Genomic DNA, 14341 nt, shown 5'->3' with positions numbered 1-14341 from the left:
CGGACATTGGAGAAAGCCCGACAGCTCTGACACCTGCAGGTGACAACAGACGGGTCACCTTGTATCCTGCGCACATCAGGATCACACTACCACGTACACTACAGTGACCCTCAACCGGGCCTGGTAACATTTCATCCTCTTAGAAATTATAAACAGCTAAGTAATCTAGAGAGGCAACCCTTCTCCTTAAAAATTCACAAATTTTGACCAAAAGTATCCAAAAAGATGGCCTTGAACGTGAAAAACATCTGTAAACTGAATATACATTCAGAGCTCCTATAATATGCCTTACATTCAATTAACATCCGCAACAAAGAAACCTCTGTAGAAGAAAACTAGGCTGTCTCTCCAACTGGACCCTCAGGTTCCTCAAGAACAGGAGTCGTGCTGTATTTTTCATTATCTTGTAAAACTAGAGACAGTGTCAGACACTCAACAAATACAAAATACACTTTTTTTAATTGATAAAAAAATTTGATGTTCCAAGGCCTCAATGACACTTTTAGCAAAAGAAACAAAAGTCTGTTTTAAGTTTCACTAACATCAAGGTATCAGATATAGGAAAAAAAAAGATATCAAATATAGCAATTTCAAATTTAATAACAGATACTACTTACAAAATGAAAGAGATTTTTATTCAATGAGTCCAAGAAATACAGGTTATGATGTACTTGTATAGACAATTCAAAATAACATCCTCTTGACAAGTTTTTGGCATTTCTCTTATTCCCTCCTAGATTTCCAAATTGACCAAAACACAAACCACTGTTTATCCCCCTAGAGATATCTACTTACTATGCAGCAATTGGTTCATCTCTAACTTCCTCGTTGGGTTAATGAGAAGTAATTTAGAAACTTGACAAGCTGTTTCCAATAAAACCTATTTTTGTACAAATGATATTTTAACATGCTATAATTTTATTTAGCACTCTTAACTGTGACTTCAATTTAAAAAAATGTTTATTTGGCATCCAACTATGCCTAAGTACTATATTTGGGAAAATAAAGATGAATAAAATGCAGTCCCTGCTTTCAAGGAATATAAACTCAATGGGGGCGGTTAAGAAAAATCTCCATTAAGTACAACACTACGCAGAGTATGAGAAATGCCATTAAGGTTAAGACCAAGCTCTCCTTGGTTCTGATGGGACTTTAAAAGATTTTTACACTAGATTTACTCCATTTTACAGTGGAACCAAAATTATATACTTACTACAATTACAAGGTGTTTGCCTCACTTTCCTAAATGTAAATGATGTCCTTATTCCCCTCTTGCTTAAAGTTAAGTCTCCAACATCACTGGTGATAATCCCACTTCTGTGACCCTTGGATGCTTGAACAGTATCAAATTTTCTGGGTGTGATTCTAAAAACGAGAGTCAAAATAATTTATTTAATAGTGTATTCAAAAAAAATTTCATGTCCTTTTAAAAATATCAAGGGAACAAAGCAAACTTAGAAGAATTTATGCCACAATAAAAAAATTAAAAAAAAAAAAAAAAAAAGAAGAATTTATGCCAAATATCTACTGGATTCCCCAAATTGTTAAGCAATTTAGAAATAGAAGTCTCTATTTTTTAAGAAGCTATCTTCAGGGTAATCATATTAAAAGAATGTACACTAATAAGTTATTCAAAAATACAAATAGAATAACAAATATTTAATTTTTTTTAAGATTTTAAGTAATCTCTACACCCAATGCGGGGCTTGAACTCACAACCCCAAGATCAAAAGCGGCATGCTCCTCTGACTGAGCCAGCCAGGCGCCCACAAATATTTAATTAATACAATTCTGAGAAAGGGAAAAAAAACAAGGAACAGATGGAGTGAAGAGGAAACACATAAACAGTAAACTTAAATCCAATCAATAATTACGTCAAATGTAAAAAGACTACAACATCCAATTAAAGAAAAAAGAATGTCAGAATGGGTTAAAAAAATAAAGTCCATGGGGCGCCTGGGTGGCTCAGTCGTTAAGCGTCTGCCTTCGGCTCAGGTCATGATCCCAGGGTCCTGGGATCGAGCCCTGCATCGGGCTCCCTGCTCAGTGAGGAGCCTGCTTCTCCCTCTCCCACTCCCCCTGCTTGTGTTCCCTCTCTCGCTGTGTCTCTCTCTCTCTGTCAAATAAATAAATAAAATCTTTTAAAAAAATAAATAAATAAAATAAAAATAAAAAAATAAAGTCCAATTATATGCTGATTACAAGAGATACCCACCTTAAAATAAGAACATAGAATGGCTGAAAATCAAGATAGAAAAAAAAAGACACAGGGGCACCTGAGTGCCTCAGTCAGTTGAGCGTCTGCCTTCGGCTCAGGTCATGACCCTGGGGTCCTGGGATCGAGCCCTGCGTCAGGCTCCTTGCTCAATGGGGAGCCTGCTTCTCCCTCTCCTCCCCGCTGTGCTCTCTCTCGCTGTCTCTGTCACTATCTCTGTCTCTCTCTCTCAAATAAATAAATAAAATCTTAAAAAAAAAAAAGAAAAAAAGATATACAGAAGACAAGTATTTTACATATTCCAAGCAAAACCAAAAGAAAAGTGGTATAGCTATCCTAATCAAAGTAGGCTTCAAAGGAATAAATATTACTAGAGATGAAAAGGGACATTTCTTTTTTTATTTTATTTATTCATTTTTTTTGTGTAGGCTCCACACCCAGCGTGGAGCCCGTCGTGGGGCTTGAACTCATGACCCTAAGATCAAGAGTCCGATGCCTAACCAACTGAGCCACTCAGGTGCCCCGAAAAGGGACATTTCATAATTAACAACAGTGTCAATACAACAGGAATGTATAAAAACCATCTATATTTGGATGCATCTAACGAATAACACAGCCTCAAAATACATAAAGCAAAAAGTGAACAAAAATAACAGGAGAAATAGACAAATACGTAATTACCATTGTAGCTCTGAATACATCTTTCTAAGTAAGGGAAATCTAGTTGAGGGTCAAGGACATCAACATCAGAAAACAGCAGATAATGGAACAGTTCCAGGCTGACATTCTTATACTTGGTATTTCCTGAGTTTTTAATTTTAGTCATTTTAGTGAGTGGCAAGTGGTATGAAATTGTGGTGGTTTGTTTTTTTTTTAAGATTGATTTATTTATTTGAGAGAGAGTGAGCGTGCATGCGCAAGTGCAGGGAGGGGCAGGGGGGGAGAATCTTCCAGCCGACTCCCCGATGAGCCTGCAGCCCTATCTCAGGACCCGTGAGATCGTGATCGGAGCCAAAACCAAGAGTTGGATGCTTTACCAACGGAGCTACCCAGGCGCCCCTGAAACTGTGGTTTTAATTTGCATTTCTCTGATTACTGATGATGCTGTATATTTTTGTGTGCTTATTAGCCATTCATTGATACTTTTTCTGGTGAAGGATCTGTTCAAATCTTAAGCCCAAACCTTTGTTAGATATGTGTATTCTGGATATTTTCTCCCCATGTGTGGCATGCCTTTTCATTTTTTTAATGATATTTTTTGACGAGTAAGTTTTTAATTTTGATGCGGTTAATCTTTTTTTTCTTTTATAGTGTGTTCTAAAATCTTTCTTTAAAAAGTTTGCCTACCCCAAGGTTGCGAAAATATTCTCTTGTATTTTCTTCTAGATGTTTTACAAGTTTCACTTTTACATTTAAATCTATGTTCTACCTTGGGGCGCCCGGGTGGCTTAGTCGGTTAAGCATCCAACTCTTAATTTTGGCTTAGGTCATGATCTCGGGGTCGTGAGATCAAGCCCCAAGTCGGGCTCCACACTCAGTGGAGAGTCTGCTTGGGATTCTCGCTCTTCCTCTCCCTCGCCCTCTGCCCCTCCCCCAGCTTGCTCATGTTCACGCTCTCTCTTAAAATAAATAAATCTTTGAAAAAAATCTATGATCTACCTCATATTACCCTTTGTAAATGGTGTGAGGCAGACATGGACATTCGATTGTTCCAGCACCAGCTGTTTATAAATTTCCTTTCCACACTGAATTGCATTGGTGTCTTTGTCAAAAATCAACTGACCTTGGGGCGCCTGGGTGGCTCAGTCAGTTAAGTGTCTGCCTTCAGCTCGGGTCATGATCCCAGGGTCCTGGGATCGAGCCCCACGTCAGGCTCCCCGCTCAGCAGGGAGCCTGCTTCTCCCTCGGCCTGCGGCTCCCCCTGCTTGTGCTCTCTCTCTCTTCTGTCAAATAAAAAAACAAAAATCAACTGACCTTATATATGTGGATATATTCTGCCCCACTGGTCTACCTACCTACACACTAACACTACATTCTTTTCACCCTCTTTTTTTTTCAAGTAGGCTCCACATCCAGCGTGGAGCCCAACGTGGAGCCTGAACCCACAGCCCTGAGATCAAGACCTGAGCTAAGATCAAGTCAGACATTTAACCGACTGAGCCACCTGGGCATCCCACACACTTTTTTGATTATGTAGCTTTAGTAAATTTTAAAAACCAGGTAGAATAAATCCTCCAACACTGTTGTTCTGCTTCAAGACCTTTTTGCTTTTACCAGATCCTTCACATTTCCCTATAAATTTTAGAATCTGCTCATCAATTTCTATAAAAAAGTCTTAAGATTTCTAATTGGAATTACACTGAAACATTGGATCAACTTCGGACAATCGATATCTTAACAATACTGAGTTTCCTATCCCTGATCTCAACATCTGTACCTCTTCATTCATGTCGGTCTTCTTTAATTTCTCTCAGCAGTGTTTCATAATTTTCAGTGTATTATGTGTTGCATACCTTTTGTTAAATTTATTCCTAAGGATTTAAATCTTCTGAGTCTAAGTGTTCTGCTTGATATACCCTAGCTAATCTACCTCCTAGAGAGGTGGGTTTTATATTCAGAGGGAATGTGCTAAGCCTAAAAGATCTCAGCAAATTATTAAAAAGCATAATTTTATATTTAAGTTGTTGATTCCTCTTTAGTAGGAGCCAGGTAAGTTTTTTCTACACATCTAAAAAAGAGAATGTTCAACCATATAATTAAAATGGATTTGATCCTAAAGTGAAAAAATATAATGTATTTCAGTTCTCAATTTTCATTTTGTCATTGTTATACTATTTCTTCAGTCTGTTGTTAGAATCAGAATTCCCAAAAGGCAACAAAAGCAAAAACAAACAAGTGGGACTACATCAAGCTGAAAACCTTTTGTACAGTGAAGGAAACCATCAACAAAATGAAATGGCCACTTACAGAATGAGAAAAAATATTTTATATTATATATCTGGTAAGGGCTTAACACCTAAAACATATAAAGAACTACGACTCAACAACAAAAAACAAACCATTTAAAAAATGGGCAGAGGATCTGAATAGACAATTTTCCAAAGAAGACATACAGATGGTCAACAGGTACATGAAAATGTGCTCCATATCACTAGTCATCAGGGGAATAGAAATCAAAACCACAATGAGGTATCACCTCATACCTGCTGCAATGGCTATGATCAAAAAGATAAAAAAATCACAAGTGCTGGCAAGGGTGTAGAGAAAAGGAAACCCCTGGGCCCTGCTGGTGGAAATGTGGTTTGTGCAGCTGCTATGGAAAAGAGTATGGAGGTTCCTCAAAAATTAAAAACAGAACTACCCTGTGATCCAGCAATTCCACTACTGGATCTTTATCCAAAGGAAATAAAAACACTAACTTGAAGGGATACCTGCATTTCATGGTCACTGTAGCTATCATTTACAACAGCCAAGACATGGAAACAACCTAAGTGTCCATCGGTGGATGAATGAAGAAGGACACTGTGGTATGTATATTTTAAAAAATTTCATTTTCTAAAAACTAATTTTTGAATATTGACCTAGTAGGCTACAACCTTGCTATATTCATTTTTTAGTTCTAGCACTTGTTTTGTAGATTTCCTAGGATTTTCTACATCCGTAATCATAAAGAGTTTTACTTCTTCCTTTCAAATCCGTATGATTTTTATTTCTTTTTCTTGACTTGTTATACTATGTAAAACACCCACTGTAATATTAAAGAGTGGTGGTGAGAGCAGACATCCCTGCCCTGTTGAGTATCTTAGGAAAAGGCATTCACTATTTCACCATTAAATACGATGTCAGCTGTGGGTTTCTCAGATGCCCTTTATCAGATTGAAGAAGTTTCCTTCTTTTTTTGCCAAGTTTTTATCATGAACGGATGCGGAATTCTGTCAAATACATTTTTTGTATCAATCAAGATGATTATTTTTTTCGCCTTTGTTCTTTTTATGTCATGAATTACATGGTTTGGTTTCAAAATGTTAAGCCAATCTTGCAGTCCTGGGATAAACTCTACTTGGTCATGATGTACTTTCTTTTTTATATATCATACAATTGGATTTTCTCCTATTCTGCTAAGGATGTTTTTTCACCTCTGTTATGAGAGATATCGGTCTGTAATTTTCTCTTATTGTAATGTCTTTGACATGTTTTGGTGTCAGGGTAATGCTGGTCTCATAAAACATGTAAGGAGAGTGGCTCTTTTTTTTTTTTTTTTTTTAAAGATTTTATTTTTTATTTATTTGACAGAGAGACACAGCGAGAGAGGGAACACAAGCAGGGGGAGTGGGAGAGGGAGAAGCAGGCTCCCGCCTGAGCAGGGAGCCCGATGCGGGGCTCGATCCCAGGACCCCAGGATCATGACCTGAGCCGAAGGCAGACGCTTAACGACTGAGCCACCCAGGCGCCCCTGAGAGTGGCTCTTTTAAAAGAGCTTGCACCAAAGGCAATTTTTTTAGAAGTAAAAAGCAAGCAAACATTGCCTGGATTTATATGATTGTTACCCTGATGGCAGAAAATGAGTAAAACTGTAAGTCAAGTCAAGTAAACAAAGTCAAGATATTTCAGAACAATGAGTATCTTGAAACTCTTATTAGCAAATAAAGTTCCCTTTTGAGGACCAAGTAGTTCTCTATCACAGTTCTTTTAAGTCAATTACTTTACTTGCCTAGAATTAAATCTTAGACAAAGGCCAAGCAGTACTTAACAGCTTTTGGCACCAATCTCAGATTTTTAGGAATAGGTAATCCACAGGTTAAGATTAATAAATTCTTTAAACATTACTGAACATCTTTTTTCCCTCCTTACTCAAATTTATGATCTAGTTGAAAAAATATCAAATAAAAAGATAAAAACATTTTTTAGATTTAAATAATACTTCGATAGAAGAGACATCTCAAGGTAGCAGAAGACAATATAATCTCTAGGAGTTTAAGGGAGAAATTATTTCAGGCTAATGTACCCAGAAAAAGTTTTATATATTATAAAGGACGTAAGAGCTGAGCTCTATGTTAAAAACAAAGGAAAAGGAAATTTATTGCACTGAGGGCTAGCGCAAGAGTAAAGGCCAGAGGGCACAGCATAAATTTGGAGGAAAAGGAGCAACCTAGTCCAGCAGGAACGACATGGTTAAGGACACAGATCCTGAGGCCAGACTGCCTGGCTTCTCATCTTGGCTCTGCCACTTCATGGTTTTCTGACTTTGTACAAGTTACATAACCTCTTTATGCTCCAATTTCCCTTAAAAATGGGGACAAAACCACGCAACAAACTTTCCACTGTGACTTGTAGGAGTTAAGTGAGCTAATTGTGTGAAACTTTGAGAACAAGGCCCAGCAGAAAGAAAATGCTCCAAAAGTAATTTAAAAGGAGAGTCAAATAAACTTATAAATAAATGCCTGCCAAGCCAGTCGAATAACCTCAAGGAGGGAAGCACGTGGGTTTGTCTAGAAACACCCTGTTTGCTGTTAAACACGTATGAAGGGTTTCGTTTCAAAACAACAGTGTTCTCTTCCACTTTTCTTAAAACACTTGCCCACTCATTCTAGCTTCCCATTTGCTACTTTTAATGCAGACAAGATTTACCGCACGTCCAAGCAGCTCCAGTGCCAGCAGTGACGCACGGCAGCTGGTGCTCAGCCCTGGCGTGGGCGCCACAGACCGCGGTGGGGACTGCGGAGAGCTTGAGGACGCAGGCCCCACCTACAGAAGGCCACACAGTGTCTCCAACGCCAGGGCCAGGCCTCCACGGGCCCAGTGCCGTCACACCGCCCAATTTTCAAAAGAGACTGAAGACTCAGACGTTTTAGGTGAAAGCTCCTGATTTTTACATGTAGGCAATTTATAAAATTGCTGTCGCAGGGACCACCACTGCCCCGCCTGACTGCTGGATTTGGCTCAGGTGCTGCCATTTCCGACTTAAGGTACGGCGGCTACGACAGTGAGTCTGAACTAGACCGAAATAAGAGTTTGGAATTAGCCCCGCATCCGGCTCCCTGCTCGGCGAGAGCCCGCTTCTCCCTCTCCCTCTGCCTGCCACTCTGCCTACTTGTGCTCTCTATCGCTGTTAAATAAATAAATAAATATCTTTTAAAAAGAAAAAAAAGTTTGGAATTAACTGTACAGGGCAGAGTTTATCAACTTTTTTTTTTTTTTTAAAGTAAACTTCACCTCTGATGTGGGGCTCGAACTCACAACCTCAAGATCAAGAGTCACACGTTCCACTGACCGAGCCAGCCAGGAGCCCCAAATCAACCTTCTTCAATTCCTATCCCTCGATAGTGCTTTCTAGTGCTTTGTTTTCAGCACAGAGATCAAAATAGTTTTTTATCAAGGTGTATTTCCTGTGTTTTGTACATATTTTTAAGTGTATTAAATGTGCTTTTTCAACCTAGTCTCTGGTCCACCCAGAGATTCTGATGAATACCTCCATAGTTGGTATATCATTATTTGGTCAGCCTCTCTCTATTTCTGTCTCTACCTGCAGCCCCTCCCTCCTTACCCTACCCCTTCCTTTTCTCCTTCTCTTCCCTATACACACACACACACACACACACACACACACACACACACACACAATCACATTACAGGCAATGAGTATCAATGGGAGCCTTTAAAAATAATACTGAGGGTTTTTCTCCCCTGAAATTATTGTAAAGAATTTTGATTCTAGAGAAAGGTTTAAAAATAAATGTTGCCTGCAATTCAATCTTCCAGAGATAACTACTCTTAACATTTAACCTCACAATATTCTTTTTTTAAAAGAGAATTTGTTTATTTGAGAGAGAGAGATAGAGAGCGAGTGAGCATGAGGAGGGGGAGAGGGAGAGGCAGGCCCCCCGCTGAGCAGGGAGCCCGACATGGGGCTCGATCCCAGGACCTGAGATCATGACCTGAGCCGAAGGCAGATGCTTCACCGACTGAGCCACCCAGACGTCCCCACACAATATTCTTTGAACAAGAAAATAATGTGATCGGGGGCAACTGGGTGGCTCGGCCGGTTAAGCTTCAGTGAAGCGTCTGTCTGCCTCCTAAGTTTAAGTGTACTCTTAAGTTTAAATGTACCGATAGTAAAAATGCTTAAACTTAAAAAAAGAAAATGTGAATATTCTCAATTCTAGAAATACCTGAAACCACTGGATCGCCTCACCATTTTCATTTACTGTAAGTGAAAATATTTTAGAGGCCATCGAAAAAAATCAGGTAACTTTAAGCCTCATTGCACAAAATCAGGCCATCAGTTTTTATGGCTCACATTCAGGACACGTTACCGAATCATTTACATGTTCATTTCCTTTATTTCTTAAAATGCATCAGTTAAAATCAAGCAGGACTTTATTAGTAAGTACAGAACTCAGCAGTATTTTCAGTAGACTGTATGTAAATTTTAGTAGTTCAATGTTTCTCCTCTAAAGGCTAAAGCTATGCTCTTGCCGAAAGTGCATAACCCATCTCTTTGAGATGAGATTCCATCAAACAAACTCAAATTGAGGGCCATTCTATAAAACAACTGGCCCCCTTAGAAAGGCCAACATCCAGAAAGACAAAGAGAAGTTGAGGAATTGTTTCCAAGTGAAGACGACTGAAGAGAACTGACAACTAATCAGTGTCATAGACGGAGTCCTGGGTCAGAGGGAGAGTGTACTACAAACCACTAACAAAGATTCTCTGCTTGACCAAACTTTAGTCTGACTCCCCTGAGCCCAACTCGCCCCATCCTGGGGCATGTCCGTCAAGAGCCCCACTTTAGCAAGAATCCCACCGAGTCGGCTTAACCAGAATCCCCCACTACCCACATCTGATCCTCCTTGACAACCGACCAAACTCCTCACTGCCCAGCTGTCCCCCAGCTGACGTCTACGCAGCAGGAATCCTATGGTCCTTGGCCAGAAGCCACCCCTCCCACCCCGCCCCATCGCTATGCTTCCACTGGGGTTCCTCCGGCCACGGGCACCGCCCCACGCCCAGCTCCTCGGCCGTCTACCCCGACTCCTCCTGCTGTGTCTGGGATCCAGCCCAGGTCTGTACTGACGTCCCTATTCTCCTACTGCGACGGTCCCTGAGTGAAGTCTGGGTTCATGCCCACACTGCTGGCAATCTGCAACAGCACTATGCTGTGAGGTACGACTAGCAAATCTGAAGATGGCTGTGTGAGAATATTTTATCAATGCGGATGTTTCTGAATTTGAGCTGCACCACAGTTCGGCAGCGCAGGGGTTGGCAAACTTTTTCTGTAACAGGGCCAAATAGTAAACGTTTTAGGCAAAAAAGGCCACATACAGTTTCTGTCACATATTCTCTGATGTTTTTGTTTTTTACAACTCTTTAAAAATGTAAAAACCAAAACAACAATCATAATCATAATAATCATAAACACATTTTTTAAAATACAAATAAAAATGTAAAAGCCATTCTTGGCTCAAGAACTGCACAAAGCAGGCTAAGGGCTGAATTTGGCTAATAAGCCATGGTTTGCCAACCCCTGATATAACCAATATCCTTGCTCTCAGGAAATATGCAATGAAGGACGTAAGAGTAAAGGATCACGATGTCTGCAACTGACTCTCAAATGATTCATCAATGATAATAATAATGATAACATATGAGAACAATAAAATACATGGTCAAATGTTCACAACTGGTAAATCTAGGTGAAGGGAGTTCATTATACCATGCTTGCAACTCTCCATTAAACTTGAATTTCGTCAAAATAAAAGCCTACTATTTACCATCAAAAGGGCACAGATGTCCGTGGGGGTTGAAACCTGGACACCTCAGTGTGCAGACATGGGACACAATTCTGGTGGCTCAAGCAGGAGAGAATGCGAGCTCTCACAAAGCAAGAGATATTCTGTCACCAAGGTCATTTCGATACGTACCCATGTGTCCAGAGGTATCTAGATTCTCCGGTCATCACCAGCAAACTCCGACGAGGCAACATGACCGGCACTGTGACACCATCTGGGTGCTTGAAGTCCATGACAATCTTGAAGGAAAGACGAAAGCATAAAGATGAATCCAAAACGTAATGTATTCCAAGGACAAGAATGATGAATTGATTCTGGCTATCCTTCTAGGTTAATAGAGATTAAAACATGATAATGCTTATAGAAGAGCATAGCACAGGGGTCCTCAAACTTCAGAGCACATAAAAATCAACTGAATGGGGCGCCTGAGTGGCTCAGTCAGTTAAGCGTCCAACTCTTGATTTTGGCTCAGGTCATGATCTCAGGGTCCTGGGACTGAGGCCCACAATGGGCTCTGTGCTCGGCACGGGGTCTTCTTGAGATTCTCTCTCTCCCTCTGCCCCTCCTCCTGTACTCTCTCTCTCTAAAATAATAAATAAAATAAATCCTTAAAAAAAATCAACTGAACGACTAAAAAACATACTTCATCCATAGATTCAAACTCAGCAGGCCTAGGATGAGGCTCAAGAGTCTGCATTTGTAACAATCGCCCCAGGAAATTATGATGCAGGTGGTTTGAGGACCATACATACGATGCAAAACACTAGGGCGGTGGTCAAATGCTAGGACTTGGAGCTGAAACACTCATATCCTGAGTCTTCCATGTGCGAGCCGCATGACCCAGGACAAGCCACTTAACCCCTCGGTGCCTCAGCATCCTCAGCCCCTTACCCCTCTGGTAACCAACCAAAGGCTGGTTACATGAATTAAATATACAATGGTTATAAATCACAGTGTCTGACACACCATACAAAAAAACAGCAGCTATAATTACTCATAGTATATTAAAAATTAATGAATAACCCCCCCAACAACCATTAGATGCCTATTCTCATATAACCCATTTTGCCTTTAAAGTCACTCAACATTTTGGATATTAAAGGCTAATTTATAGGAGATAATCAAAGAACAAAGGAACATTTTCAGCAACTCTTCCTAAGTTGTGCTCAAATATTATTATGGATAACAACCTATAAAGATACAACATCCAAGAAACTGTTTTTGTCCTCAGGAACCTAAACACCAAAGAGTTCAGTCTAAATGTAGCAGCAGCTGACAAATGTGAATTCAAAAGGCATGCCACAGGGCTAAAAAATGTTTTTTAAGTGAACAAATCAATCCACTTGAAAAATAAATACAACAACCAAGTATCAGTGGGATGAGCAGACTTTAGTATCTTCGTTTTTTGTTTTTTTTTTAAGATTTTACTTGACAGAGAGAGACACAGTGAGAGAGGGAACACAAGCAGGGGGAGTGGGAGAGGGAGAAGCAGGCTTCCCGCCGAGCAGGGAGCCCGATGCGGGGCTGGGACCATGACCTGAGCCGCAGGCAGACGCTTAACGACTGAGCCACCCAGGCGCCCCCTTTTTCATCTTTTTCTATATGAAAATTTTCATACTGAAAAGTTGGAGAGAGGGGAGAAAAGCCCACTGTGACCCATTTTTAAACCAATACATACAGGTTTCACTTTTCTGAAGAAACACTAAGGTCTACATAGGAAATAATGAGCACATTTATTAATTATTTTATTAGAGAAAATCATTTGTGGCTTAAGGGGATGAAAACTGTTGATGGGAAAATACTCTGAGAGACTAGACTCCAGTTTATTCTTTAGACAAATATTTATTTTTCACTGTCTGAGATATCAAAAGCCACAATGTTGAGCGAGGGACACGACCTTGCCCACCCAGAGGTTACAGTTTCTGGCTAATTAACATTCAACATGTGTGACAAATATACAGCACCTATTTACTTGTGAAATTCAAACACATTTCCTCCCATCAACAGAAAGCAATGATTTCTAAATAGGGAAATCTCAGTTTAAACAAATGATTAGAACTAACAAGACAAGTATGAACGTGACACTAATTAATTTGGAAATACTTGTCCTGAATACAGAAGCCAAGTTTCAAGGAAGAAAAATATACTACCAACTAAGCCAAATATTATGGGACTTAGATTAGAAAATATATACAATACTTATTATTACCCTTGATGACCATTATTAGTTTGCTAGAGACGCTCACAGAACTCAGGAAAACAGTTTACTCACTGTTGACCAGTTTATTATAAAATGATATGATAGAGGATACGGACGAACATCCGGATGGAAGAGATGCATAAGGCAGGGATGTGAGAAGGGGCACAGAGCGTCCCTGACCTCTGCGCGTGCGTCCCTCTCCTAGGACTGCCACATGTTCGTTCATCAACCTGGAAGCTCTCTGAACTCCATACTATTGGGATTCTTATGGAGGCCTCATCACATAGGCATGATCAATTATTACCTCCATTTCCAGCCCCACTCCCGTCTGGAGAATAGGGACAGGACTGAAAGTTCCAAGTTTCTAACCACGGCTTGGTCTTTCTGGTGACCAGCGCTCATCCAGGAGCCCACCAAGAGTCATCTCGTTAGAACAAAAGACACTGCCGTCCCCCAGGATATTCCCAGGGATTCAGGTACTCTGTGTCAGGAGCCCAGGTGAATGACCAAACGTAAGAACAAAAAATGCTCCTACTACTCCTATCGCTTAGGAAATTTACAAGTGTTTCAGGGGTTCTGGGCCAGGAACTGGGGAAAAAGACCAATATATATGTCTTCTATTACCTCACAGGTATCTAATGTGAGACTACAGGTTTTTTTAGTTTAAGAAAGTAATTTTTACTTATAAAATTAAATGTATATTTTCGATGAAAACTATATTTTTCTTGAAACAGTCCATCATAAAATATTGTCCCTATCATTATATTTATTTTTTTAAAGATTTTTACTTATTTGTCAGAGAGAGAGAAAGAGAGAGCACAAGCAGGGGGAGCGGCAGAGACAGAGGGAGAAGCAGGCTCCCCGCTGAGCAAGGAGCCAGATGCGGGGCTCAATTCCAGGACCCGGGATCAATGACCTGAGCCGAAGGCAGACGCTTAACCAGCTGAGCCACCCAGGCATCCCTCACTATCCTCATATTTAAAGTATCTTTATCTTAACTAAACAACACTTAAAACCAAAAAAAAAAAAAAAAAAAAGGAAGAAAAAGAGAAAAGAAGACTTTTTAAAAAATTCACAAAGGATTCACAATCAATAAGGTCCCCTGCAACTCCTGAATCATTCTGCCATGGGACAGCT

General features: G+C 40.0%; 1 protein-coding gene across 4 annotated transcripts in view; it reads right to left on the bottom strand.

Moving 5' to 3' along the window:
• ALKBH8 (alkB homolog 8, tRNA methyltransferase) overlaps window positions 1-14341 on the bottom strand; it is a 50710-nt gene that overhangs the window by 9224 nt on the left and 27145 nt on the right. For all 4 annotated transcript variants that reach the window (XM_036067854.2, XM_078059061.1, XM_078059062.1 and 1 more), the window contains 2 exons: window positions 11137-11243; window positions 1214-1365 (listed from right to left, as the gene is read on the bottom strand). In XM_036067854.2, coding sequence (XP_035923747.2) covers window positions 1214-1365; window positions 11137-11243 — 259 coding nt within the window. The remainder of the gene's footprint in view (window positions 1-1213; window positions 1366-11136; window positions 11244-14341) is intronic.

Source organism: Halichoerus grypus, chromosome 11, assembly GCF_964656455.1.
Source record: "Halichoerus grypus chromosome 11, mHalGry1.hap1.1, whole genome shotgun sequence".
NCBI classification, from domain to species: domain Eukaryota; kingdom Metazoa; phylum Chordata; class Mammalia; order Carnivora; family Phocidae; genus Halichoerus; species Halichoerus grypus.
Note: the sequence above shows the minus strand (reverse complement) of the source record. Positions and strands in the feature narration are given on the sequence as shown.